Below are 27,888 nucleotides of genomic sequence, written 5' to 3' on the forward strand. Positions count from 1 at the left end.
GCCGTGTATTGTTCGGATACTATCACATTGCATTGCATTGTCATATCAGTGTCAGTGTGTATGTATTTTTTGTACTATATTGCACGCCACTATGTACTTTTGTATGTTATGTTATGTTATGCTGTATTGTGTTGTTGTGTTGTGTTGTGTTGTGTTGTGTTGTGTTGTGTTGTGTTGTGTTGTGTTGTTTTGTTATATCGTGTATTTTCAAGTATTGTATGATAACGCACTACAACCATTTCTCTGTTCTCTATATATTGTATTGCATTCTACTGCATTGTATAGTATTTATTTAATTGAATTGTGTTGTATTGTGCTTGCACTGTGTTATGTTGCATTCCCTTGCATCGCACTGCGTTCTGTAATGTTATAATTGTGTTGTGTTGTGTTGTGTTGTGTTGTGTTGTGTTGTGTTGTGTTGCGTTGTGTTGTGTTGTGTTGTGTTGTGTTGTGTTGTGCTATGCTGCTATGCTCCATTGCACTGTGTTATGTTCTATTTTAACATCATATACATTAGTTTAGTATGTTATTTGAAAAATGGAATAAGATCACTTTGATACGTTTAGCTAAGGTCAATATAGAATACAAGCATTCTTCACTTAACAAGGGAGAGCAATTACAATGGGTTCCGTCCGTTCGTCAATCCGTGCAATTAACTAGGATGAGCTATTGTTTTCAATGTATTTTGTATATGCCGGGCCAATATACACTACCCTGTGTGCCCATAGTTTGCAATTATTCATTCCTAGATGTCCGATATGGATTAGACGCATTGTTTTGGGTAATATTTATAAGTCTGATGCCAATCAGAATTATGCCATCTTCGACTGACATGTCATTGTGGCTTGACCAATGCAATCGTAGATCGGTGTTTGTCTTGGTGATATTTGTTGACCATTTGTGTATCATTTATTGTGTATGTAGTTGAGGAGTTGGGTCTTTGAAAATCTCGTTACTTAAGGTGACATGTCATATGTAAATAAAGACACCATACTAGTTTCTACCCACTATTGTCAGGTACAAATTTTCTTTTTAAAACCTTGTAATGTGACCTTGACTTTCAGGGGCTATTATCAAAACCTAGCCACTTTGTGCCTGTCACCGATACTTTGTGATAACTGACCATGGATGTCAAGTCAAGGTCAAAAGTCAAAGTCTCCATAAATAGCTTGCATCTGATAATATGGGGTAGATATTTGAATGGAGTGTCTGTGTGTTACAGTTTTTGAGCTATGTAGTAAATATTGATTTTTAACTACAAGTATGGCCGCCAATCGATCCACTTTAGGAGAGTAGAAGTGACTTCGAATTCTCTCTGTTGGGACGAGGATATAGTCAACTGACCTTTGATAAAGAAAGTATCCGTAGTTTGAACCCTGTGACAAGTCAAATAAGTAAAGATCTGAAGTGTATTATTCGTAAGCTATCCTTAGGAAGCATGTTTCACTAAGCTTAAAAAGTCTAGGCTTCTTAGCTTCTTTCTCCAGAAACGTTCGATAGACTCTGAGATACTGAGGTACGAAAACACAGTCACGAACTTCCAGAGACTTACGTGCTTGGTTATTGTAATAAGTAACGATCCTGCTTGGTCAATTTAGTGTAGTTACAGTATAGGATCCCAACCACCCGTGAATGTATGTGTTGAATATCCGCTGGTATTGTGTTAATATTTCAGAGTTGAAGACATAAAGGAATTTTCTGAAATTGAATTGAATTGTCCACCTTCGTACTTTGTATTTGGATCAGCTTGTTCCGAGGTAGAGATAGATTGCCTTACTGGGGAACATAGAGTATTGCGGACTGACATTGTTCTTGATGTAGGGAGAAGCATTAATCCAGCTGTCGACATAGGACAGGTTCGTACAACTCAACCCCGTTTTTATTGTCATTTACTGATGTCTTTTAGCTTTTTACTGGCTGTATTGCTTACACCTAATGCGGTAGTTTATCACGTCGTTTCCAAACGGCTAATCCAACATTTTATGTAGACATTTGTGAATAGCTAAGCCTGGCAAACCTTGTCTACGGAGCTTACTGATAACACAAACACATGAAACGGGTATTGTATCCTGGGCTTTCAGTAGTATGTTCTTTTAACTTTAAGGTTGAGGGTGCGTTCGTGCAGGGGTATGGTATGTACATGACAGAGGAATGGTTGTGGTCCGATCAAGGTGAACTTATCCATAGCGGCCCTGGAATGTATCGTTTACCACGGGTCTACGATATTCCACGAGAATTCAATGTTCAATTTTTGAAAGACTCTGAGAATACCTGCAATATATATTCATCAAAGGTAAGAAAAGAATCGTGGTGACTATTTCATTTTTAACCGTACGTAAGATGCATTCACCTATTTATTATCCATCTGGTATTTTAAGTATTAATTAGCAACGAAAGGGCAAAGCCCGGCGTAGGCTACTACCTTGGGTCCTGTTGGTCCGTCTGTCCATCCTTTCGTATACACATGTATCTCCAATATGCATGCGCCAATTTCAACCAAACCAAATGTCAGATGTTATAGAGGGCATTTACACGTCACTTGGTTTTACAAACCCCACGAAATGGCAGCCATATATGTCTTAAATAATCACACTTTGCCCAATAATAATTGAGGTTTAACAGATAGAGACCGCAATGTTATCAATCATGAGCTTTTTAATGACACATTGACTTTGACTTTGACCCCCATATTTAAGGTCAAATAGCCATATTATTGTCAAAATGTGCATGCATATCTCTGATATGCATGGACTGATTTCAACCAAACCTTGAACAAATGTCAGATGCTATAGTCTACATATACACATCACTTTGTTTCACAACCTCCACTATATATAACAGCAAAATGGCAGCCATATTTGTTGTAAATATTCACAGTTTGGCCAATAACTCTTGACACTCAACAGTTAGAGACCCTATTCAAGTGCCTTCATTGTGGTTATCAATGATGAATTTTCTAATTACATACCGACTTTTGACCTTGACCTTCATCTTCAGGGTCAAAAAGCTATGTCTTCTTATTTTGAAATCATTAATATGATATAAAAATTAATGCTAATGTCTTTCATGAAGATTTGTTTAATATGCTTGGTAAATAGGTGTTGCAGTTTAATTTGGGAGATGACCCGACACTTGCCAACAGATGGCTTTGATCAGAAATCATCCAATGCAAATTTGAATAAAATTCTCAACCAGTACTACTTTTTATTTGAAAAACATTGGTACTGTAATGATTGACAGTTCAAATATATGTCCATGTAGCAACTTCGTGTTTATAAATAGTCCTGTCTCGTCGACAAAGCCTAATCATTTGTAGTCATTACAAAATATGTCCACCACACTTCGTTTGAACTTAGGCCAGCCTTTTTTGTGACAGACAGACAAACATACATACATACATACATACATACATACAGATAGACATCCCATACCATCCCTTAAATATAACATTTCCTTACATGAGGTAACATTATTATTGTAGTAAAGGGGTTTATTATTCCCATAATTCATACTTTTATCTTATTTTTTGTTGAGGTTATCAAATAGCACCCTTGCCCCCCTTTACCGCTTATAAAGGAATGTTGTGTTATGATTTTGGCTGTCTGTCTGTCTGTCTGTCTGTCTGTCTGTCCGTCAGTATGTGTGTGTCCCCAAACAAACTACAGCCTCGATTCTGATGAAACCAAATATCTTCAATTATGCTAATTACAAGAACTGATAAGAGTTTACGAAAAATCCAATTAAGATTAATTAGTTATGTATATACACAATGGTTTATTGGTAATGGAACAATATCTTGAGAATTAATTCTTGAAATTGCTTGTATTATAACTGAACACATACATTAATGAAGAGTAAACTCTAACGTTTTGCTGTTTTCATTATCCCATGCATACTATTGATATATGTTGATGGATATTATGTTCGATTAGCTTTCATAATAATTATCGAAAGAGGACATATTATTTTTTCACAAACTGTAAAATTATGCGATAAAGCCCATAAAATCGCATTAAGTAGTGGGCGTACTGCATAATGAACTGAGGTATTGTACAATATATTTTTACTTGTTGGCCAAAATCATCAGTAAAGTTCAATCATGCAAATATGTACTGTTATGGAAAGTCAAATTTCATATTTTGTTTTCATATTAAGGGCCCAATGTGATGACCACATATGACACCATTGATACAATGTACCTATTTTAGGAAGATTTATAGGTCAGAATTTGCCATGTGTCAACATTGTGTTTACGAACAAGAAATCTATAGATTTTTTTACCCTCACCTTCTGTGTACATGTAATCTTGGTTTACTTTGTATATCAATTTGAATAAATCTCTCTTTATGTACCTAAAGGGCACTGGACAAGCAACTATATGCTTGGGGAATACTGTGTATTTTGCCACAAAAGAAGCCATTCGAGCAGCTCGCAGTGACATTGGTCTGGAACAAATATTTGATCTTGACACCCCAGCAATACCAAGGCGTGTCCTTCTTGCATGTGGAGACCAGTACACAAAGAAGTGATTCGGAACTCCGATACAGAGGAACTAACATAGCATTTATGTTTTCTTTTCGACTCGTCTCATTTATCTGCTCCATGTAATGCATTTACTATAACATATTGTTAATGGACTTAATATTATGAACTTAAAGTTTCACATGAACTATCTTCCTAAGATCAATACGTCGAAACTTTAATGTGTACACAAATTCAAGACAGTTTGATTACCCTTTTGTAAGTGACACTTGTTGTTTATTTAGTTTTTGCACCCCCTTTTAATCAGGGCTCACTAAGCATGTTGGAAGCAGCACTAACATAAAATTATTAAAGCACTGAAAATACTGCTGGGTATCTCGTAATGAAATGTTGAAATTATATGCCAAGTCTGTATTTGTACCCACCCTAAAATTAGCACATGAGAGGCAGACAAATATGAGGTATGAATGAAGGAAGTCACATTAAAAGTCTACCTTGTGGTTGGCTCACACTTGTGCAGTATTTCTCTTGTCAAGTTAAATAAGTGCTAATTTGCATAATGTGCATTGTTAATGAATATAACTCGGGTTATGCATCCAAAAGTGCTTTATCAAACTTTTGTCAAACTTGCCACATATATTGATTATAAAAAGATATGATGGTTCTTTATGAAATTTAGAAATTGCCCGTTTGCATAATTAAGGAACTTTAGCTATTAGGGCCTATACCAAGAAAGACTGAAACAAATTTGATGACCCTTGCTAAAGATATTGAACGAGCAAAGATATGATGGTATCGAATTCAATTAATTTATAATTTGCACGTTTGATAAATTTTTGCAATGAGGGATAGAAAGGACTGTACCGAATTCGATTGAACTTGCTACAGATATAGATTACACAAAGGTACGACAGTACAAAAAGACATTTCAAAGTCTCGTGTCAATTAATTGATCATTTGCATATTTAGCTAAGTTTTATAATTAAAATGTAACGTATCTCTGAACGGATGCATTTTCAGTTCATAGTTGATTGATTGTTGTTAAATGCCTCATGTTTGATCTATATCTGTGGTAACATTGAGTTTGTTTATGTGGGACCACATTGGAAATAAGTTTTTAAATTTTCTGTATTATTCCAGCACATTACTATTTATTTTGTCTATTGTAATTGTTTTCTGTATACTGATATTTAAATCAAATCAAATCAAATCAAATTTTTACTCTCGCCAGCATTGACATCAACGGCAAGTCAGCGTGGACGTGTAAACAGGAAGCAGGGGAAGTTTATTGGAGCGTGTGCGAACCCTCGCCGCGCCACACTGCCTGGACGCAAACTTCCCCGAACGATGATGCGTTGCAATTGTCTTTCAAACAATATTTACATGTACCACAATCACTAAAGAAGTTTCTGATGACTAGAAGCCCATAACCAGAGTCTCGTTGTCTTAAGAATAACTGCAAATGCCTTCTTTAATATTTAGAAAGGAACTTTATATTTTACCTCGTCATGGCCAGGTTGTCTGTGTCATGGCTACAAAAGTCCATGCTCAGAGGACGAAAAAAACATTCCAAAGTTCAACCACAATTTCATGGCTCCTCCTTAAGTACGATACCCAGTGGACTTCCCGATCAAATATGGCAGCGTTTGTAAGGTGGGACATTTGAAATTAAAGTTGGGACATTTGAAATTAAAGTTGGAACTGGAAAAGTTCCGATTTCGACACTTTTTTGTGATCTTACCAGCTACTACTGTTGGCAAAGAGATGCAAAATGTGTACTTATTCGATCGGATGCTAACATTTGAGAGCTTTGTATGTAATTCTTTTGTTATTCGTCCGACAGCATCTTCCTTTCGTACTCGATACATGTGGGTTACGTTGCTTTGAGAAGATAGGTGTTGAGCGAAACGCGTACACCGTCTACAAGCAGGACTACATGCCGTTAAGATAATTTAGTTTGCGTTATGAGTATGACCTTACTGGTCTACGGGAGTTTGAATACATGTACTGGTTCGAACGTTCATGTTATTAGGGGATATGGAAGACTGATGCAGTCAGGAGGAAAACAATGCAATGCGCAGTGTAAAGTGTTTCTCACGTGACCCTTTCATGTTGGCAAAAAGTGACCAGAAATCAATAAACTCATACCTAGGTTGAACATATTGAAATTGAAATGCCTTTTGCAAGCCGATTATGTACGTAGGACAAGAGAGAGAGAGTGTTTTACGCTTCAAATGTTAGTAGTCATTATTTATAATAGACTCTAGTTAATAGTTCCATTATCAGTTACTGGTGATATTTTTGGGCAATACAATGCGATAAATCGTAATATATTTGATTATTACTATAAAGTTGCTATTGTTAACTATCTAACGTATTAAACATACAATATAGGGATTCACAGAAATTGGAAATTATTGTGAAAATTAAACGAAGACCAAATTTTCACCAACATATAGATTCGATTTGTGTTTGTGTGCGTTTGTGTTAATATGTGTTGAACGGCACTTCGTTACAGAGATACGCTCGAAATAAAGGGGACCGCCACTCAAAGAATGTGAAGACTTGTGTCACGTTCTGAGGCCTGGTTGCCCTCATGGAAATATCAGATTTAAACTGAATGCCTCCTGTAAGGGCAAAACCATAGACTTCTATTTGGGCCTGCACACATTATTGGAATGCAAACCCTAGCTACCATATGTGATGTACGTACCACTTAATTCGAAAATTAACGATACGAAACAGTATGAAGTTTGAAGCTTACATAATTAACATATTGTCTAATTATATACAAAAATCATTATGAAAATTACCCATTAAAATTAAAAACTATACCAACAGAGGATATGTGTAATGTGCTTCCCCATGGTTATGTATGTGATAAATTATATGGAATTTGAAGCATGCATTCCACATATAAAGCTCAATTGATGAAGATAGTTAATAATGCAAATTAATCATTAAACGTAAAAGCTTCATCAAGAAACCTCATGTGCGCATTTTTATGGTTGATATATTTACCAACATATGTGAAATCTGCAGTTTACATTCTTAAGCTAAAGCCTAATAACCGAAAATCACTAATTATGTTGATTACCCTATGCTAACGGGCATAGTGTGCTTTCTTATCGTTAATGTAAGTACCATATTATATCGAATTTGAAGAGGGCATTATTAAGGTACAGTCTACATAAAATCATTAATTATTCCAATTGTTCACGAAAACTAAACTATGTCAACATGGGTTAACGTATGTACTGAATTATATTGAAACTGAAGTATGCAGTCTTAAGATATAGCCTAAGTACCGAAAATAATCAATTATGCAAATTATTCATTAACATTCGTCATTCGCCATTTTAATACCTCCCCATATGCGAGGTAAAAACAGCAACATGGAGAAACTGTTACAATGGAGGGATTGGGCTATTGACAAGATAAATCGTTATGAGTGACTTTACTATACATGCAATATATGTTAATGCCAATGTTACGGGCCTATTTTTATGTGACATGGGAAACTGATTTGAAACTGACATTTACGTTAGCTTTTCGAAGCTTGGAAATATTTCCTCAAAGGCTATGAATAACTTAAACATTGCCTTAACAGAAGCAAACGTTCCAGATCTGCCAGGGGAAACCCCCAAGGCCTCCCTCGCCCCCATCAGAGGTCACTCATACATTCAACCCAAAATCAGATGCACCAACGACCTTTTTACTGTCATAATGGTATTAAACTTTTCTTCAATATGTTCACCCTATTCTAATTTGAGATGGTATTGTCTTTTAAAGATGTGAAAAGTTCGCCAAGATAGTCAAAAATTGCCTTAAACTCCAAATATCCCCTACCAATGATACTAGCATTAGATGTGCTGACCTTTACTACATGTATATAATGATATCATTTAACTTTTTAAGAAAATATTTCAGCCCTATGTAAGTTATAAAGAATAGTTTCTGATACTTGATGGTGCTGTCTTGTAGAGCATGGATTGAGTTATTGCTTGAAATGTCTGAATAGCCTAAATATTGGCTTTAAAAGTAAATATCCTCCCGGGCTTCTAGAGGGAGACCCTTCGGACCCCCACATGAGTTGGACATATCCCAGTCTCAAGCTCTTCCCCTCTTACTGTCAAGATGCTGTCAAAGTATATTTCAAAAGTGTGTAAACCCTATGTAGCTGGGTTTTTTTTGGGTTTTTTTGCATGTTAGTGCTGTCTTGTAAAGCTTGTCTGAATGGGTCTGAATAGTCTCAAAATTGACTTTTCAGAGTAATAAACCTCCAGGGCTTCTAGGAGACCCATATAGGACCCCCATTAGAGATGTACATATTCCCCTTTCAAGCTTTTTCCCTATTATTCACTGTCAAGATGCCATTAAACTCCGTTTGGAAGATATTTACCCTGTGTAGTCAATAACTATAATTATGATAGTGCTAACCCGGGATCTTATAAAGTAGTTGCAAGACAGTCAAGCAGTCCACACTGAGTCACGATCAAAAATACCTGTCGTGTAAATATTATATATATAAGGGGGGGGGGGTTCCATCATGTTTTAGAATTAAGTGATGGTCAGCCTGTTTTTGGTTTTACAGATAGGGGGTCTCAGTGACATTTTGACGGCCAGAATTAATAATCCACCCCCGACTGGAGAAACTGACTGGTTCCTTACTACAACTTGCATGGTTTACAACAATCATTCCAAAATGCTTTCATTTCGCAATATGCCATCTTTTCACCGTTCCGACCGACAACTGGTTGTCACAGTAACATGCTGCATTTGATCCGCTTACAAGAGACCCATCTTTCATGAAACGTGTCTTACATCTAATTTTATCTGATTCGAAATGAATTCTCAGTACATTAGGAAAAACAAAACTAGGATTACCATTGTAAAGAACAAACGTTATTATATTTGTCAAATATAACGCTATTATATTTGTCTAACACCACTGCTAGTATTATTGTAGGTAAAGTAGTCTGGGTTAGTATGATATTTAATGACTATGTCGTGCAGTTTCAGTATTTATTGATAACAGAGGACGATTTGCAAAATCAAAATATACCATTGCAATATGTTTAGGACACGAATATACGAAAATCGTTTGGGTAAATAAGTGACAATTGCACGTTCAAGAACAAAACATCTTGGAATATTAGCCCAAGTGCTCATCCCCGAAGATAAGTTACGAGTTAGCAGGTGAGTCTGGTGACTCATTTTCATGACTGGAAAACTGTCAATCAATTTCAGAGAGTAAACCTTTGGCAGTTTGCAAAAGTTTATAAAAACATCGTGAAAATCAATGCCCTCACAATGTCCCTTTTCTTTGTTGAACAATTAATGAGATCCTAAATAAGAACAGCAACAAAGTGACATCACCGAGACAAATCATTGTAGGTGACAATTGACAAACTCGCATTGCCCATTAAGGAAATTTGATATTGCTTAAACCTTCAACGATTTCTTCACTGACATCGGCCCCAATTTCGCCTTAAAAATCACTCCAACAGTACATTATAGCCGTTATCTGAGTGGAAATTATTCTGACTGTATATTTTCTTTCGCCCAGTTGTTGAAATTGATATTACGGAGAAGATCAATCACATATGGATCCTAGGAAAGCTATTGAATATGGCAACATTCATATCCTAAACTAATCATGGATGCAGCTTATTTCATCTTTGGCCCATTAAGACATATGATTAATTGCTCCCGTTCCCATGGTATATTCCAGGACGCCCTGAAATTTTGCAAAATCACTCCAATATATAAAACAAAGGATCAACCTTTGACGCCAGGAACTACAGACCCATCTCAATTTTACCCGTCCTAAGCAAAATATTTTGAATCGGTTCCAAAGACCAACCTTTATCATCACTTGATACATTTGACATTCTACTTGGCACCCGATATGATTTCCGAAAATATTTCAGTACTAAACTTGCCCTTGATGACCATATATCTGACATTACAGACAAAATGGACAAAATTTTCGTCACCATCTGTATTTTTATCGACCTTAAAAAAGAGCTCGATACAATCGACCACCACATTGCTAAGTTATCAAAAGTTTCCCTTAGAGGTGTTCTGGTCCTTTGGTTTCAAAATTATCCTGAAAATAAACAACAGGTTATTAGTGTAGACGGTGGTAATTCTAATCCAAAACAAATTAATTGTGGTACTGTTACTTAGACTTATCCTCTTCCTGATCTATATTAACGATATAAGCAAATCTATTGATGCCATCAGTGTTTGTTTATTTGCAGACGACACTAAACCTTTTCAAATTCATGAAAACTAGTAATATTAATTTCAATGTCATGACTGAACACTTTAAAAAAAGTTAACCAGTGGTGTAATACTAACAAACCAATAATTAACGTTGGGAAAAGTAACTATTTGATTATTAAAACTCCTCACAGGATATCTGACATTGGTGGACATTTAGGTATTGGCGACACACCCATTACGTACGTGTGTCTCTTCGGCCACATATCTAAGTGTATCTATCGACCAATCTCTGTATTCGAAATCCCACATTAAAAATGTAAATCCAACTGAAAGTCGCAAGATCGGAATAATCTCTTTTATTCGTTATTATTGGGTTGGTTAAACCACTTGCCTCTTACCACTGCGGTCGGGGATCGAACTCCATTCTGGGTTCGATTAAATTTACCACGCTGTAAGTAAGAAGTTTGTCGTTCAGTTTGACTCTACCGAACAACGCAGGTTTTCCAGGTACTTCGGTTTCCTCCTGCATTAACACTGAACCCATGAGGGATGGCCCTCACTGGACGTCATGGGAGACAAGTGTTTATATGCTTAAAGAACTATCCAGTATAAATAAAAATTAGGTCCATCATTATTCTACTTTACAACACTTTAATTCTTCCCCATCTTAGACACTGCATTGAAATGTGGGGCGACACCTATCGTCCATTACGTGAGACACTTTTGTTTTCTTACAAGAAACTTGTTCGAGTTATGTTTTTTTTTCAGTTTGTCAAACACATTCTCTGCCCCTTTTTAATCAGCTCCGAAAACTGCGACTTACAAATAACCATACTCATAACCTTAAACACCTTATTAACCGTCTACCCCATAGCTATCCTACCACATCAGCACAGACACACACACAGACACAGACACAGACTCACAGTCACACATTGACTCACACACAATCACACACACACACACAAACAAACACACACACACACACTCACTCACTCAGAACAAAATGTTGGTGGGCTGGGCAAAGCACGTGTTGTCACCACTGACAATTCTCGCGCTACTTAAGCCTTAAATTACAGTGTTTAGGTTGAAAATCACCTTTTTCAATGACATTATCATTGGCTCTTTCAAACACCATGATTAGTCCTGAGATTGGAGAAAGCCACATAAAGATACCTGAAAATAATAAAGAGCAAGATTAAGGTAAACATTTGACAGAAAAGTCAATTAATTAATTAATTAATTATATTAATAAATTAATCAGTCATTCAATCAATCAATCAATAAACAACCAACCAACCAACTCAAAATTCACGTGATGTCAAAATCATATACGAAGTGATGTTCGATGACGCTGAAACAACATGGTCTTAATGTGGTTAAAATGTGGCCTCCACTTATAAGGTATGAGGTGTGAAATTCGAATTACGTCAACGACGCAACTTATGGCGCAGACTGAAACGGGCGCTCTTGTCAACATTCGAACGCGAAACAAACCCGTGTTTGGAAGTGAAGTGAAGTGAAGTGAAGTGTTATATGTTTTTCGATCGCTATACGTACTCATGAATTGGAGATTTAGGGTCAACGGAAGGTAATTTCGTATGAGTTTCAGAAGTCCTTGCGAAGAAAATTAGTTTTACTACCATGATTTAAAGAACTGTCTCATAAACTGTCTTATAAATTTCAGACTTGACGAAATGTATCAACAACCACACTCCCTATATTGCCGGTCAAGCAAAAACATTGACGTGCGAAACAGAAGCGTTGTCGGCCATACAAAAAAGATAACACTACGTCCAATGTCTGACGCTAGACTTTCATCTCTCAATCTACTAAATGTCATCGTTTAAGGAGGGTTGGGGTAGCATGGTGGCGATGCTAAGAGGTTACCAGAATAGAACACCAACAAGGGAAAAACCATTTAAAACATTGATGCGGAACTTCTAAACTACATCGAAGCCATAAAAATGGCTCATTACACGAGTTTGCGAACTATTTCACGATTAACCGTAACGTCTGAATACATCCAAGACTTTCTACCTGAGATACGCCTAGGTCATAAATGTCTTCCCCTACACAAGTCATCCAAGTTGAGTACCCCCCCCCCCCACAAACAAGCAAACATAATTTCTTTTAATTTTCTCCTTAGTTGCTATGATTTCGACTGCTCGAAATGAAACTGACATGGCACTTGGAAACTTTAATTGCATTATTTCAAAGCTATGACTTGTGTGGTAGTCACATGAAATTTACATACTGACCATAATTCCATATCGCCATTAAATGAAATACTTTGTTTTGGGTTTTGCTTTGTTACTATGGTAACCAGATTTACTATACAGATTGATGCTATGTCGTTTTGGAAGCATATCGCTCGATAGGTCAGCAGTGTCACCAGAGCTAGGACGATTGATGGGGGTCAATTGATGGCGTTTTCTCAAACCACTGATGTCTTATCGATGCTAAAACCATGTTTGTCATTACAAGAAAAACAACAATGATAATTATTACAAACCGTACGACCGATCGAGGAGGAAAAAACTGAAAAAGCTACTTCTCGTATTTAAAAAATGGGGCAAGACTGTATGACCAGTTGTGGAGAATCGACAGCGAAAAAAATACTTCTTCTTCACTGGGCCATGACCGTGCGACTGATCGTGGATCGTGGACAGTAGACAGTGAAAAAAAAACTTCTTCACTGGGCCATGACCGTGCGACTGATCGTGGACAGTAGACAGTGAAAAAAAAATTCTTCACTGGGCTACGACCGTGCGACTGGTCGTGGACAATAGACAGTGAAAAAAATACTTCTTTTTCACGACATACCACCTAGTGCACCGTATAATCAAGTTCTCACCACTCATCTGAATGTACCGATACAAACATCTTTGGTAATATCCCCATACTCCGCTAGTTTTTCCTTTAGTGCTCGGTATGTCATGGAAGACCTTTTCAAAGGTTCTATTAGTTCAATATCGCCATCTTTCAGTTTGGGATATGAACCCCTTTTGCCTTTCACTGGTTTGCATGATACACGTTGTTGCCGTATGCGAGCGAAATGGTGCACCATCTGTAAGCAGGACTAGGGGACAAGGAGTTTCCGACACATGTATTCATTCCCAATGGGACCCCGGCCATTACACATCCCTGTATCAGTATAGTAAAGTCCTGCCAATTTAAAATAACTGAATTTATAGTTTATTTTCAGTAGATGCATTCAACCAAAAGTAGATTATTTTTTCAGCTGTCTCGCCAACCATATTAGTATTATAGTATCTATCACTAGTCACAATGACTGTATTGAGTGTTTTTTGTATCATAAAATTAAGCCTACAGTTCAAATTGCAACAGATTATACAAGTTGTATAAAAACTATCTACATTTTCTCCCCATGAAAAAAGTACCCATGGTAACATTAATGATATTTCAACGAGGGGTTCTAAATATTGTACCCAAAATACATCTAGTAGCATAGCTTTTGGGCCTCACAGTGTGTGCACTGCTCGAAATGATGACAGTGTGCACTTTATCATGTGGCTAGGTACGTATACTGCATGCCTTGTTCAGTGGATCAACAGGTGCTGATATGAGTTATTTCCTGTTTCATAGTAACCACACTCCGCAATACAACACTAGCAATTTCTTTACATGAAATCAACATTTATCTGTGTCAACAATGCGAGAATGAGATACAAGGTGCGAGATCAATATATATTTCAAATCAATGTAGGATGAAAAATTAAATTCTTTTACTTTTGGGGGGTGTTTGTTTTAGTTGTCTCGTTCTCATCCTACAGAAACGATTTTACTTTTTAATGGGTCTGTTTGTACCCCTAAATATGCAATTATTATTTTTTTTTTTAAATAGCCCCCAATTGAGAAATGGAAGAATTTTCACTATAGCACAGCACTAACATAAAGTGTCAACAAAAGAACTATTTTTCCTCACTACATACTGGCTTTGTATTCATAGTACTACTACTACATACTGATTTGATATCGGGTGGACATTTTAAATTTTGACCAATTAAGTTAGGGGGAGGGGAACTAAATGTTTTTAGTGGGGTGATAATTATGAATATTAAGACCACTTTGGCTTTGGGAGAAATACATAAACTCTACACATGAATAGTTCAGTTGATTTATCATACATATATATGAACTGACAGAAATATACCTTGGTGCCTGTGTGTTCCAATATTATACAATGTCAAGTGATTTTTGTTCAAAATGTTGAAATTTAGATGGGGTGAGTGAGGGGGTCACATTTTTTACTGGCATTTTAAAGTTAGCATACACACAATGATTTTTGTTGTATAATTTTGAAGAGGCATTGGTACATTATACATATGTGCAAAGTTAAACAAGCTTATTTTAATTTTTGTCAAAATTCAACAATATTTCATAAAACATTTCTGTCAAAAGTGTTTAAATTTTGATGGGGTGTGGGGTTACAATTTCAATTCTAGAATTTAAAAGGATGTGGTGACCCACTAATATATATATATATATATATATATATATATATATATATATATATATATATATGTATATATATATATATATATATATATATATCTGTGTGTGTCGGTGTGTGTCTGTGTCTGTGTGTCTTATGTCTGTGTGTGTCTGTGCAAAAGTACATATTAGACATATTTCTCTAACACAAAATATTGTTAGGTCATTGGATACTGCGATACAACTCATTACGTGTTGCGCCGTACTAAATGCACTTGCACTCAAGATTCTTAATTTCGCTGATGATTAAATTGTGTACCTATTAATTCAGAAAACGTTCCCATGATCCATTATAGTCATGTTTACCGTGTATTGTGCTTTAAATGTTTGTTTTAAAAGTTTTTTGTCAGATCTGAGACTACCTCTACATTGAGAATGACATTGTTTACATTTTTGGGGTGAATGATTTCATCACAATCAGAGGCTCAACGCTATGGTCGCCAGTTACTATAGTAACAAGGCGATGGTAAGAACAGTCCTCCATAAGATGGTGTTTTGCGAAATAAGTTCATTTGTCCAAAAGAATTTTTTCAGCATAGCAATTTTTGATATGATGCATACGTAGTAGAAGGCTATATTATTGAAAAGTGTATATCATAAGTGCAACAGCAAGATATGGAATAACGAGCCAATATCATGTTTTTGAAAAAAAAAGTTGATATTTATTTTTTTAAATCCATATAGTTAATTAACAAAGATAAAAGAGCTTCAAACACAATGATTTTGGTATCTATTCCAATGCACTGCTTAAAACGGCTCCAACATGTCCATTATCTTTCCTTTGTGGATTCTCTTATTTAGTTCATAATTTTTTGTTGTAAAAATTGTCTTTAGTCACGACATATTTGCATATAATTTGATAATAACCGTATGTTGCGACGTCGTAAACCACAGGCGCCTTTATGGCACCGTCCGAAACGTACCTGTCAAGATTATTATGTGTACTCCCCTTGCGAGAATGGTATGTTCTTTGACCTTTTGACCGGACAGTGACGCCGATACTTACTCTGTCAACATTTGTTACGTTGTGCACTTACACGATGATCCTACGCATCGTGGTCTTCGTGGTGCTCGCTGTAGCCGTATCCCACATCGCTAGACTTGTGTAAGTATGTAGTGCTCTGTCTCTGAGACTAACATTGGTTTGTGAATGGTCGGTGATACTTCCATGGTCTGTGGTGGGTGTACACAGCTGCTATATGTTACCACAGACAAGTAAGTTGTCTGTGATGTCACGTAGTTACTATCTCCATGGGTTGTCCATACATGTTTAAGCGCCCATGATAGTATAAACAGACAAGGCCACTATTTTTTGCATATATTTGCTGATGATAATCCTTAGGATTTATAAAAAAAAGCCACGCAGTACAATACGTAATTGAGATCACTGTATGTACGGTGAATTCCTCTGCACCAGATTCCCTCATTTATTTGTTACAGTAATATACAACAGGGCCTTCACACCACAGGCATTTGTTTCCCGAGTTATGGCTCAGAATATTTCTATCAGAATACAATAAAATGACGATAATATCGTTAATATTGACGTATTAAACCAACACTATATGAAAGGGGTAAAATTACACATGTTTCTGTGATCGCGCAGTTTCACTAAATGCGAAGGAAGACACAAGGTATGAAAGGCAGCCGCCATTACCGTACGTAAACATGAACGTTCAACCGGACGTTGTACTGGGCAAACATTTCGAAGATTTTACCTTCCATCACTTCCTGGTTCCCAAATTTAATAATCTTCCGATAAATCGCGCCGTTGTTACAATCGGACCATGCCTACCAAAGATATCAACCGATTTCTGACGCCATGTAGGAGAATTGGAGCAGATAAATTTTTTCTAACTACCTATTTTGCATATTGTCCTAGCCCTTTATGGAACAGCAGCACATGTTACAGCCGATAACGGCTCTCCATTTAACATGTAAACATCGATATCCAATCACGTTCTCGGAAGGTAGTTAGAAAAAATTTATCTGCTCCAATTCCCCTACATGGCGTTAGCAATCCGTTGATATCATTGGTAAGCGTGGTCTGATTGTAACAACGACGCGATTTATCGGAAGATTATGAAATTTGGGAACCAGGAAGTGATGGAAGGTAAAATCTTCGAAATGTTTGCCCAGTACAACGTCCGGTTGAACGTTCATGTTTACGTACGGTAATGGCGGCTGCCTTTCATACCTTGTGTCTTCCTTCGCATTTAGTGAAACTGCGCGATCACAGAAACATGTGTAATTTTACCCCTTTCATATAGTGTTGGTTTAATACGTCAATATTAACGATATTATCGTCATTTTATTGTATTCTGATAGAAATATTCTGAGCCATAACTCGGGAAACAAATGCCTGTGCTTCACACCTGTACGTTCATGTCTGCAATATTCAGTGGTTACCAATTACATTGTAATAGTTAACTAAGTTTATGGTACTAAACTTTAGCACTACCATTGTACTGTGTACGGTATAAGATAACATAGATTTTACTCTACATAATCTACTACTAAATTCTACTACTATGATTATAAACCACGCATGCGTCTATCAGTCATTAGTGATCGTTTGACCCATTTGTAACGCTATATAGATATGCATTTTATACTGGAGCGAAAACCGCATACAAATTCAATCCATCCGGGTCTGCCTGCTTTAGATTCAATTGAAACGGGTGGGCGATATAACAAATAAATTCATTTGGTTAAAACAGTACTTGACCTTGGAACTGAAAACAAATTTTCAACGAATACAGACACGCATTAATCTATTCGCGTGAATGAATGAATGAATGAATGAATGAATGAATGAATGAATGAATGAATGAATGAATGAATGCACTCTATTTGTAACCGCACAAGTTAGGAAAAATTGACTCTTCTATTTAGTCACTTGACTTGTGACCGCATTTCAATATCTATCCTTACCACAATTAACTAGGTTACACATGTATAGGAGATTATATTCTAATCTGATTTTACTTAGGCTGGGAGCAGAATTTACGGCAGGAGAGGAGCTGCGGAGAAATTGGATGGGGGGGGGGGGGCTGAACAAAATTGATGATTCAAAGAGCCATGAACATTCTGAATGTCTGAAAGGGGGGCGAAATATTTTGCCCATGATTTGAACCATATTAAACCTCAGAAGTGGGCGTTTACCAAGTAAATTGAAAAAAAAAATATTCCCACGGCTAAGATACCGTCTAATACTTATATTCAGTGATGAGTTGGATGACAGCCATGCGAATGTACTCAGTTGTGCATGCCTTTCTCTGTCTGTCTGTCTGTCTGTCTGTCTGTCTGTCTGTCTCTCTCTCTCTCTCTCTCTCTCTCTCTCTCTCTCTCTCTCTCTCTCTCTCTCTCTCTCTCTCTCTCTCTCTCTCTCTCTCTCTCTCTCTCTCTCTCTCTCTCTCTCTCTCTCTCTCTCTGGAGACTTTTTTGAACATTCAAACCCCAGGAACATTCACTTACCTTGTAGTTTGCCAAATTGTACACTTCATTTACTTACTGTACATTTAATTATGAGGCAGTCAATAGCCAAGCAAATGTGTGTGTGTGTGTGTGTGTGCGTGCGTGCGCCAAATATCTCTGAATAGGCAAGTTAAAGTGTATTCAATATAGCCATACAGTTGTGTAATAACGTACTGACTCGAGTAAAATTGGGGTATTGACAATTTGCAAGTACTCTATTGCTTTCGATAAAGTTTATAGTGAAAATGTATGCCATATTTATGTATCATTATATAATTACACATTAAAATATGTGTAGCCGGGAGGGTGTAGTTCGAATATTGTTTGGGTTCATGGTTGGGGGGCGGGTCATGAATTGTTTTGAGAGCGCAAAGGCCGTCATGTCGTAAATTCTGAACCCAGCCGACAACAATGAAAGGTTATATCAGGCTCCCATATAATCTTATGGTTTATTGTATAATGACGGAACACATAATTAAATTATTATAATTCACGTATCAACTCCGAGTATACACTGTCCAAAAGACATACTAGGATTATGTTTTGTCCACAGGGAGCAGGACGAATTGATAAGTATTTTGTCGCGATTTTCCGCATTTCTAATACCATTTTCTTATTTTCTCTAATATTATATTTCAAATAAAGTTTCGAATATTGACATCACAACTATTATTTCCTCTGACTGTTTTTTTCCTTCATATTTTCTACCTTATCAGAGTTCACCAATTTTGCATTAATTAGTGCATTGCTAATCCTACAACAAACTGACGGGCTATTTGCCCATTTAACACATTACACTGTGAATGTAAATATCTACAGATCCGACTAATGGTAATACCTGATTACATAATCAAATCAATTTAATGTTTTTGGTGTGCACATGTATACAGCCACATACGATCACGATTTCAACCCATTACAGTACGGTACTAATTACACGTAAGGATAAATCAACCCCTAAATAAACATGTACAATTATTGATATTTTAAAACATTTTCAGAGGAAATAACAGAAAATTATTGTAAATTGGAATATATTTTTTTTTTACACATTGCAACATTCTACTATTCTGAATTGAACATGAATGAAAACTCTTTTCATTGACAGCTACCTGTTAGGACATTTCAAGACAATACATAACCATGAGCCAGGTCCTTGTAGGGTGGTACCAGGAATCGGTAAGTTGAATACGCTAACATGATGGCAAGTGGTGTGTATACAGTTAATATGTGTTTTCCATTATTAGGTGTACAAGCTCAAGCTACTTGTAATCATTTATAGTGAAAAGGGACAGTTGAAAATTATTTTATCAAATATGGGAAGACTGTAAAAACAAACACCCTTTTTCATCAGACAGGAACAGAATACTAAACCTAAATTACAATAGTCCCGGCCCATTGACGTCAACTAATATATGTACCCCCATTAAACCTTGTAAAGATATCACCCAATCAGACCATAGTAAACATATGTGCAGTATATTAAGGGCACTAGTGATGTTAATTAACTTTGTATTCCACAGATATGGGTTCCGAAGATATTACAGTAACAAGTAACGGACTTGCATTCATTTCCTCGGTACGTAATTTAGAATGTTATATATGAGTGTAAGGCTATTATATATGGTGGAGGAGGGGAATGGGGCTCCGAATATAGATAAAGTTCATCCAGGTTGTATGGTAGTTTGGTTAGAGATGACCGGCCTTGTGGTTGTTACGTACATGTTGGAACCCTTAAAATTCTGGGTTGGTTTGGCTAGGGAAACTGTTGGCGATACATATAGCTACGCCCAATCTGATTAAAATCCGATGTAGATGTCGGCTAATCGTTCATTGCTATTTTACCTTAGTTATTTTGCCTGAATTGACCTTCTTGGTACTTGTTTACATTTTTTAGCCTGATCGCCTCCTCTAAAAATGTAAACATGTACCAAGAAGGTCAATTCAGGCAAAATAACGAAGGTAAAATAGCAATGAACGATTAGCCGACATCTACATAGCATTTTAATCAGATTGAGCTACGCCATACTTCGTCATAGATGCATAGATTCATAATTTCTGACTTAAGCATCTCTGGCACTGCCAGCTCTGAGCTAACGTAAGCATATAATAAGGTACATGTGTATTTCAGTCTTCATAAAGTGAAGTGTCAACACTTTTTACCTTATACTACATTTTCCCCATTGCTTATTTAGACGCCTTTCCGACACACGTTCTGTCAATGATGCTAATTACCTGCGTCATATTCGACCCTGTCAATGAATCGAAACTCGATAACATCCCGTTATTCTACTATTTAAAGAGCATTATCTCAACGTCACACGATATAGGTAACATTTTTCTTTTTAACTAAAAATTAATAAACTGTATACACTTTTTTATCGTCTTACAAATCCTTCCACTAGGGTTTATTGAGTGGAGAGAAAGGTTACCATAATGATCCCAGAAGACAACCACCACATCTCAAGGGTAGAATATTTGTATTTGACTTCAACCACCCCGAAAAGAATGTTGTAGAAGTGACCCTGAATGGCGACTTTGACAGAAGCAACTTCTATCCACATGGTATTAGTTTGTATGAAGACAAAAACTCAGGTTGGTAAAAACATACAGAGACAGGCACAGACACATACAACGTTAGACACATACATACATACGTACGTACATACATACATACATACATACATACATACATACATACATACATACATACACACACAGATATAGACACATGGAAACATAAGCGCAGACACACATGCAGACACAGACACACAAACTATAGACACAAAAACCAGGCATACATACATACATACATACATACATACATACATACATACATACATACATACATACATACACACACACATATATACACACACTTATATAGTATACTTTGTCTGTCCGTCTGTCTGTCCTTCGCCATTCGTCCATATATATTCCACAATTCTTTTCACGAATAAAACTGATTTGAAAATTAATAATTTCTAATGTCACACATACAACAAAAAAGTTTCCAAATTGTGACTAATGTATTAAGACCCCTAGTAACACTGTGACAATCAATGAAATATTGTTTGTTCTAGTTCCTGACAAAAATGCAAAATTGTTGCATTCGATTTGAAGTTTGAAGTCAGTAATATAATTCATATCATCTTTACAATTTCTAAAGGGGAAAAAAGACTGTTTGTGGTCAACCACCATATAAGTAACCAAGATAGAATCGAGATATTTCTATTTGACGAAGCATCTACATCATTGAATCATCTTAAAACTGTAACTGGCGAAAACATCTTCAGGTGAGAGGCCTGCTCTTTAGCGACTAGAACGATGAGTATATGATAAGAGTATAGGTACATGACGAGTAAGTTAATGTGTGTGTATGTATGTATGTATGTATGTATGTATGTATGTATGTATGTATGTATGTATGAGAGAGAGACAGATAGCCATACAGAGAGACGGACGGACGGACGGACGGACAGACAGACAGACAGACAGACAGACAGACAGACAGACAGACAGACAGACAGACAGACAGACAGACAGACACACACACACACACATATATATATATATATATATATATATATATATATATATATATATATATATATATATATATATATATATATATATATATATATATATATATATATATGAATTCTTAGGTCCTCGAAAGGCATATTTGAATTGGATAGGATAGGCTGAATCCGTAATGACTGGAACTTTTTTTTCAGTTGACGGTATGTTTCGTACAGTTCAAACTCCTACGTTACAGGGATTGTATTCATATATACCCATATTTTCTTAAATTGATTCATCTATAGTGTAAATGACGTTGTTGCTGTAGGACCAGAGACATTCTATTACACAAATGACTGCTACTATGTGAAACACTGGCAACGAGAGATAGAAATTTTCGGCTTTCTTCATTGGGGAACAATAGGGTTCTATGATGGTAACGACAGGCTGGTAGCCTCGGGCTTAGATGGTCCTAATGGTATCAATGTGTCACCCAATGGCAGGTAAAGTATATCACGTCATGCCTAACAATGCGCTTCTGTCGTCGCCATAATTATATAGAAGAGTTCATGTGATAACGTAGACTAGATCCTTTTGATTGTGGTTGATTTAGACTATTTTAATCTAGTTTCAGATAGTATGATGTATTAATAAACATATATATGTGCTCCCCAACCCTGTTCATATAACATGATGACGTCGTCGCGTCCCCACATTTTAGTTTAAACAGACTTGAGGTGGAATCCTGATTGGACATTTACATATCATATCAGTCGTAGATCCTAGAAACATGACAACGATGACGACAGCCTGTCAATATGTGATGGATTACTACTGACACGCGCCGTTCACGCTTCGCTCACAATGGAGTACATGTAGAACCACAATTAACACCTTTCCTCAGGGCCTTGACTAGACTTGGATAGAAGTTTTTAATACATAATACTGTCCCTGTCTGGAACTAGACTATCTCAACATACATGAAATAGTCGAAATCGTGGTAGATCTAGTCTAGTGATGACAATGAATATTAGAAATATTTAAAATGCAACCAAATGATTTCGAACAATAAAATAAAGCTGTCAGCTGACTAGAAGCAACTATAACCTTCTACAAATCCATTTCTTGTATGACAGGGTGCAACATTTGTCTTGTTGTATGATAACTAATACTAACGCTTCATAACAATAACAATTGAAGATATGTATGTATACAATAAAAGAAACTTTAAGTTTCCCACGAGGGCAGTTGTGCGTACAGCATAGGTTGGTGTGAATGTTTCGAAATTCAAACAGTTAAAACACTTCACTGAACTGATTCCAGACATTAGTTGCTCTGACAGTAATTGCATGAGTCAGATATAAAACAGTTTTATGTACCGACAAATGGTCTGATAGGAGTACAGAGCACAACCAGTGGAAGAAATAAATGACTATTTTAATGTTGAGGGCGCACTTAACTTTTAATCACTCGAGTATTTGAACACGATTTTCCAGTGTATTATGACGAGTCTGTTAGATATGCCTTGTCGGGAGAAAAGACCGATAAGGGCTGAACAATATGGCATCATACCTTCACTGCATATAGTACAGGCGACTGCGACATATATTTTAACCGATAATATGATCGAACGGTTTCAGCGTCATTCCTACATCTATCTCTTCGTAGTATATGATTTTGACACCAAATGAATTCTTGGATTGGTTGATTGATTGATTGATTGATTAGTTAATTTATAGACTTATCAGTCAATTGTTAATCTCAATTTTGCTCTTTATTATTTTCAGGTATCTTTATGTGGCTTCCCCAGTCTCGGGACTAATCATGGTGTTTGAAAGAGCGAATGACAATTCCATTGAAGAAAAACAGGTGGTCTTTTCTAACCTAAATACGGTTATTAATTTCGTTAGAATTTAAGGTTAAAGACAGCTTAAAAAGTCTTTGTTCCCGCCCACCAACGTCTTGTTCTGTGCATGTCTTCCTCTCTGTATGTATGTATGTATGTATGTATGTATGTATGTATGTATGTATGTATGTATGTAAGTATGTATGTATGTATGTATGTATGTATGTATGTATGTCTGTCTGTCTGTCTGTCTGTCTGACTCGAAAATATCAAACTTCTTTGAAACATGTGATATATACTTATATTTTCTCGATTCGAGCACTCATATCTTTAAATGTCTCAGTAATGGTATATTGCAGTTGAATGATGATGTTTTATTAATGTTCTATCCTTTCAAGATGATCGTGGTGGCAATATGTATATTTGAAATATAATGTCTCTTTAGTTTGGATTGTTAACTAATAAATCCTTTTAATAACATTTAATGAGAAGCAAACAATGTGATCAAACTATTATAATGGATGTTTTAATATGTAGGCAACTGACGCATGCACAGCCTGGACGTGATGTAGTCATTACTTACGTTTATTACCCATCTTGAATTAATAACACCACATTCTTTAAAAAGTAACACACTGTGTACAATCATTAATTAATTAATTAATTTATTTATTTATTTATTTATTTATTTATTTATTTATTTATTTATTTATTTATTTGTTTGTTTTATTATCGAGGTACAAACATTGACTTAGACTATGTTGTTGACATCAATTTCAGAAGAAGAACAAATAGTCAAGTCGCTATTGTAAATCTAACATTATCAATGTCTGATTAGGATCATGACTTGTGTGAGATCAAGAAAACAATTGTCAAATAAAGCTATAAAAAGATAAAGGACTTGACCCAGATGTAATCGTTAGGGGGGGGGGGGCACGGATAAAAAACTCACGCGAGAACCTACAATCCCAACTTTGCTTGAAAACTCACCAAATATACTTATCCGCTCTGTCCATAAAAAGGACATGTTATTGCTTATTTAGCGACTCGTGTTGAACAATCTCAAAACAATCCATTTAAATTATGTATCATCACTCGATGGATCATCACCTTCGAACCCTAATGTAATTTAGCTATTATTTCAGAAAAATTCTTAAATGAAAACAAGATAACATCAAAAGAATGGTATAAATACTTGAAGACTATTAGTAACTCTTTTACATCGACAAAATGGAAAAGGAAGAAATCTTAAATAAAATATGAAAAACTATGAGTTAAAATCAGTCGGCTTCATTAATAATTTCCTTTTTTTTCACTAGAAAATATATCTCCATACTGGAATAGACAATCTTGAGGTCGATAAGACAACTGGTGACCTTTGGATTGGAGGTCATCCGGTACTTCATCAATGGGTCGAACATCGAGACAATATCACGAAGCCCGCTGGCTCACATGTAAGTTTTAATGATTCTTAGGTTCTTGTAATTCCCAAATGTTCAGTTTAAAATCACATGCATAAAGCCCCATCATGTAGGGATGACTGGCGCCTTATATTTGCAAAACCTCTAGATTCGTATATTACGAGAAATTCAATTTTATACTTCGAATTCGATGATGTGCTCTCATCAGAAATTGTTCTATCGAGATATGACGCATTGAGAGAAGAAATATTTCCAAATATCCAGTTTTTAGATTTTGCAAGTTTTAGTGAGTGTCCTCTTGTCCTGTTGGTCTTGCGATGCTTGAACAATAGTTTTCAGTCCATGTAGTGATCTGTTCACAATCAGCCTGAAAATTAATAATGTACACATCTTGGTAATATCCGTAAATTTCAGGATGATAGACTGCACGGCATTATCAATGTCATTAATGTATGATATCATAAATATAATGAGTCCTAGTACAGATTCCTGGTGTACACCACTGCTGAAAGCTGATCACTTAGCTCCATTCAATATTGTGCGTTGTGATCTGTCGGTTAACCAGTTTTTAATCCATAAACATCATCTCTGTTACTCCATGTGCTTGTAGCTTTGACACAAACGTTGCATGAGAAACCTTATCAAAGGCCTTACTAAAGTCAATATATGCTATGGCTATTGGGTTTCCTTCATCCACTGATTTTCTTACAAATACAAGTAACACCAGCAAATTTGACACACACGATTTGCCTTTGGTGAACCCAAACTGACTGACAGCCAGCAAGTATTACAAGGAGTAATATTGAAGTAAAGCGCTTTCTCTATGTGCTACACTCAATTATAGCATTCATATCAAGTGTAAAAGTATACTGTTTCAATTGGTTTATTTACAAGCCCAACATGTGGCCTTTCTAATGTGGTCAATTAGCAAATGAAACAGTATATTTTTACACTTGATGTAGATGCTATAAACGATTGTGGTACATACAGAAAGGCTTTACTTTGGTGTTATGGGTTGTAACAAATCATGTTAGAGTTTATTCTTTACAGCAGTTGTCATCTCACCCTATCTATTCTCGTTTTGTTTTTCTTTAGGTATTGAGAATTCATTTGGGATCAGAGAAGGCCCCCTACGATAAAGTAGATATAAGACAAGTTTTCATGAATGATGGGTCTATTGTAAGCGGGTCAAGTGCAGCATGTTACTATGACAACCAGTTGTTGGTCGGAACGGTTCTACAAAAGATGGCATATTGCGAAATTAGAGCATTTTAGAATCATTGTTTTAACCATGCATTCTGTAGTAAGCAAAACAAAACAATATTACAGGTTATTAAGTTTGAATCGCCCAGCATACTTCGTTTTGTACTCACCATGATTGTATCATTACTTTTATATCGTTTTTGATATGAAAATGCATTAAATTAAAAAAATAATCACTTGTCCATAGCTGAATCCCTTAATTTGAACAAATTCTTCATTTTGCTGTCGGTATACTAATTCCATTAAGCTACCTTAGAGTGGAGTTTCCCTTTATTTCACGCCTGTCTCTGATCTGTAGCAAAGTGCATATCAACACATATCAACACAGTCACACACATATATACACACACACGAACGAACGGACATACAGGCAGATGGACAGACACATACATACACGCATAACACACACACACGCACACAAACAAACAAACACAGGTACGTCATGCACAACCAGATTTAAAGTGAATGCCTCTCGTAAGGAAAAACATAGATTTCTGTGCTTATGCACACTGCTAGAATGCAAACTTCTAAACTATAGCTTTTATACATAATGTACTATTTAGGAAATTATATGAAACTATAAAATTTGAAACTTGCAGAGTTAACAAATTTCCTAATTATCAAAAAATATAATTATGCAAATTAACCATTAAGATTTTAAGTTACATCAACAAGCTTTAAACAACACACGCACATCTATACAAACAGGCTTTATAGGATATGTGTGCTTTGACATGGTTGGTATATGTGCCACATTATAGGGAATGTGAAGTGTGCATTCCAAAGATATAGCTTAATTGCTGAAGATCATCAATAATTTAAATTACCCATTGAAAGTAAAAGCTACGTCAAGAACCCTCGTGTGCTCACCGTTATGTTTGACATATGTACAAAACTAGATGAAATTTGCAGTTTACATTCTTAAGACAAAGCCTAGTTAGTGAAAATCACTAGTTATGCAAATTACTTGTTTAAACTAAAAAGCTATGCTAACAATCTTTATTAGATAAGTGTGCTTTGTTATGGTTAATTTGTGTGTATTTTCAACATACAGTTTAATTACCGAAAATCATGAATTTTTGAAATTAATCATTGAAACTACAAAGTTTATCAACATAATTCACAGGA

At 36.0% G+C, this 27,888-nt stretch overlaps 2 protein-coding genes across 2 annotated transcripts in view; both read left to right on the plus strand.

Annotated features, from left to right (window-relative positions):
• The window catches only part of LOC144440734 (xanthine dehydrogenase/oxidase-like), a 42,507-nt gene extending 37,978 nt beyond the window's left edge, over nt 1-4,529 (plus strand). The window contains exons 20-22 of the mRNA XM_078130117.1: nt 1,676-1,856; nt 2,105-2,293; nt 4,359-4,529. Of these exons, the coding sequence (XP_077986243.1) occupies nt 1,676-1,856; nt 2,105-2,293; nt 4,359-4,529 (541 nt within the window). The remainder of the gene's footprint in view (nt 1-1,675; nt 1,857-2,104; nt 2,294-4,358) is intronic.
• An 11,703-nt stretch (nt 4,530-16,232) lies between these two features.
• LOC144440996 (serum paraoxonase/arylesterase 2-like) lies at nt 16,233-27,888 on the plus strand. The gene is made up of 9 exons (XM_078130501.1): nt 16,233-16,336; nt 19,817-19,887; nt 20,232-20,287; nt 21,114-21,303; nt 21,878-22,004; nt 22,536-22,733; nt 24,018-24,099; nt 25,396-25,530; nt 26,593-27,888. Exons 1-9 carry the CDS (start codon nt 16,272-16,274, stop codon nt 26,770-26,772), a joined length of 1,104 nt encoding a protein of 367 aa, XP_077986627.1. The 5' UTR covers nt 16,233-16,271; the 3' UTR covers nt 26,773-27,888.

Source organism: Glandiceps talaboti, chromosome 10 (assembly GCF_964340395.1).
Source record: "Glandiceps talaboti chromosome 10, keGlaTala1.1, whole genome shotgun sequence".
In the NCBI taxonomy this organism is placed as follows: Eukaryota; Metazoa; Hemichordata; class Enteropneusta; family Spengelidae; genus Glandiceps; species Glandiceps talaboti.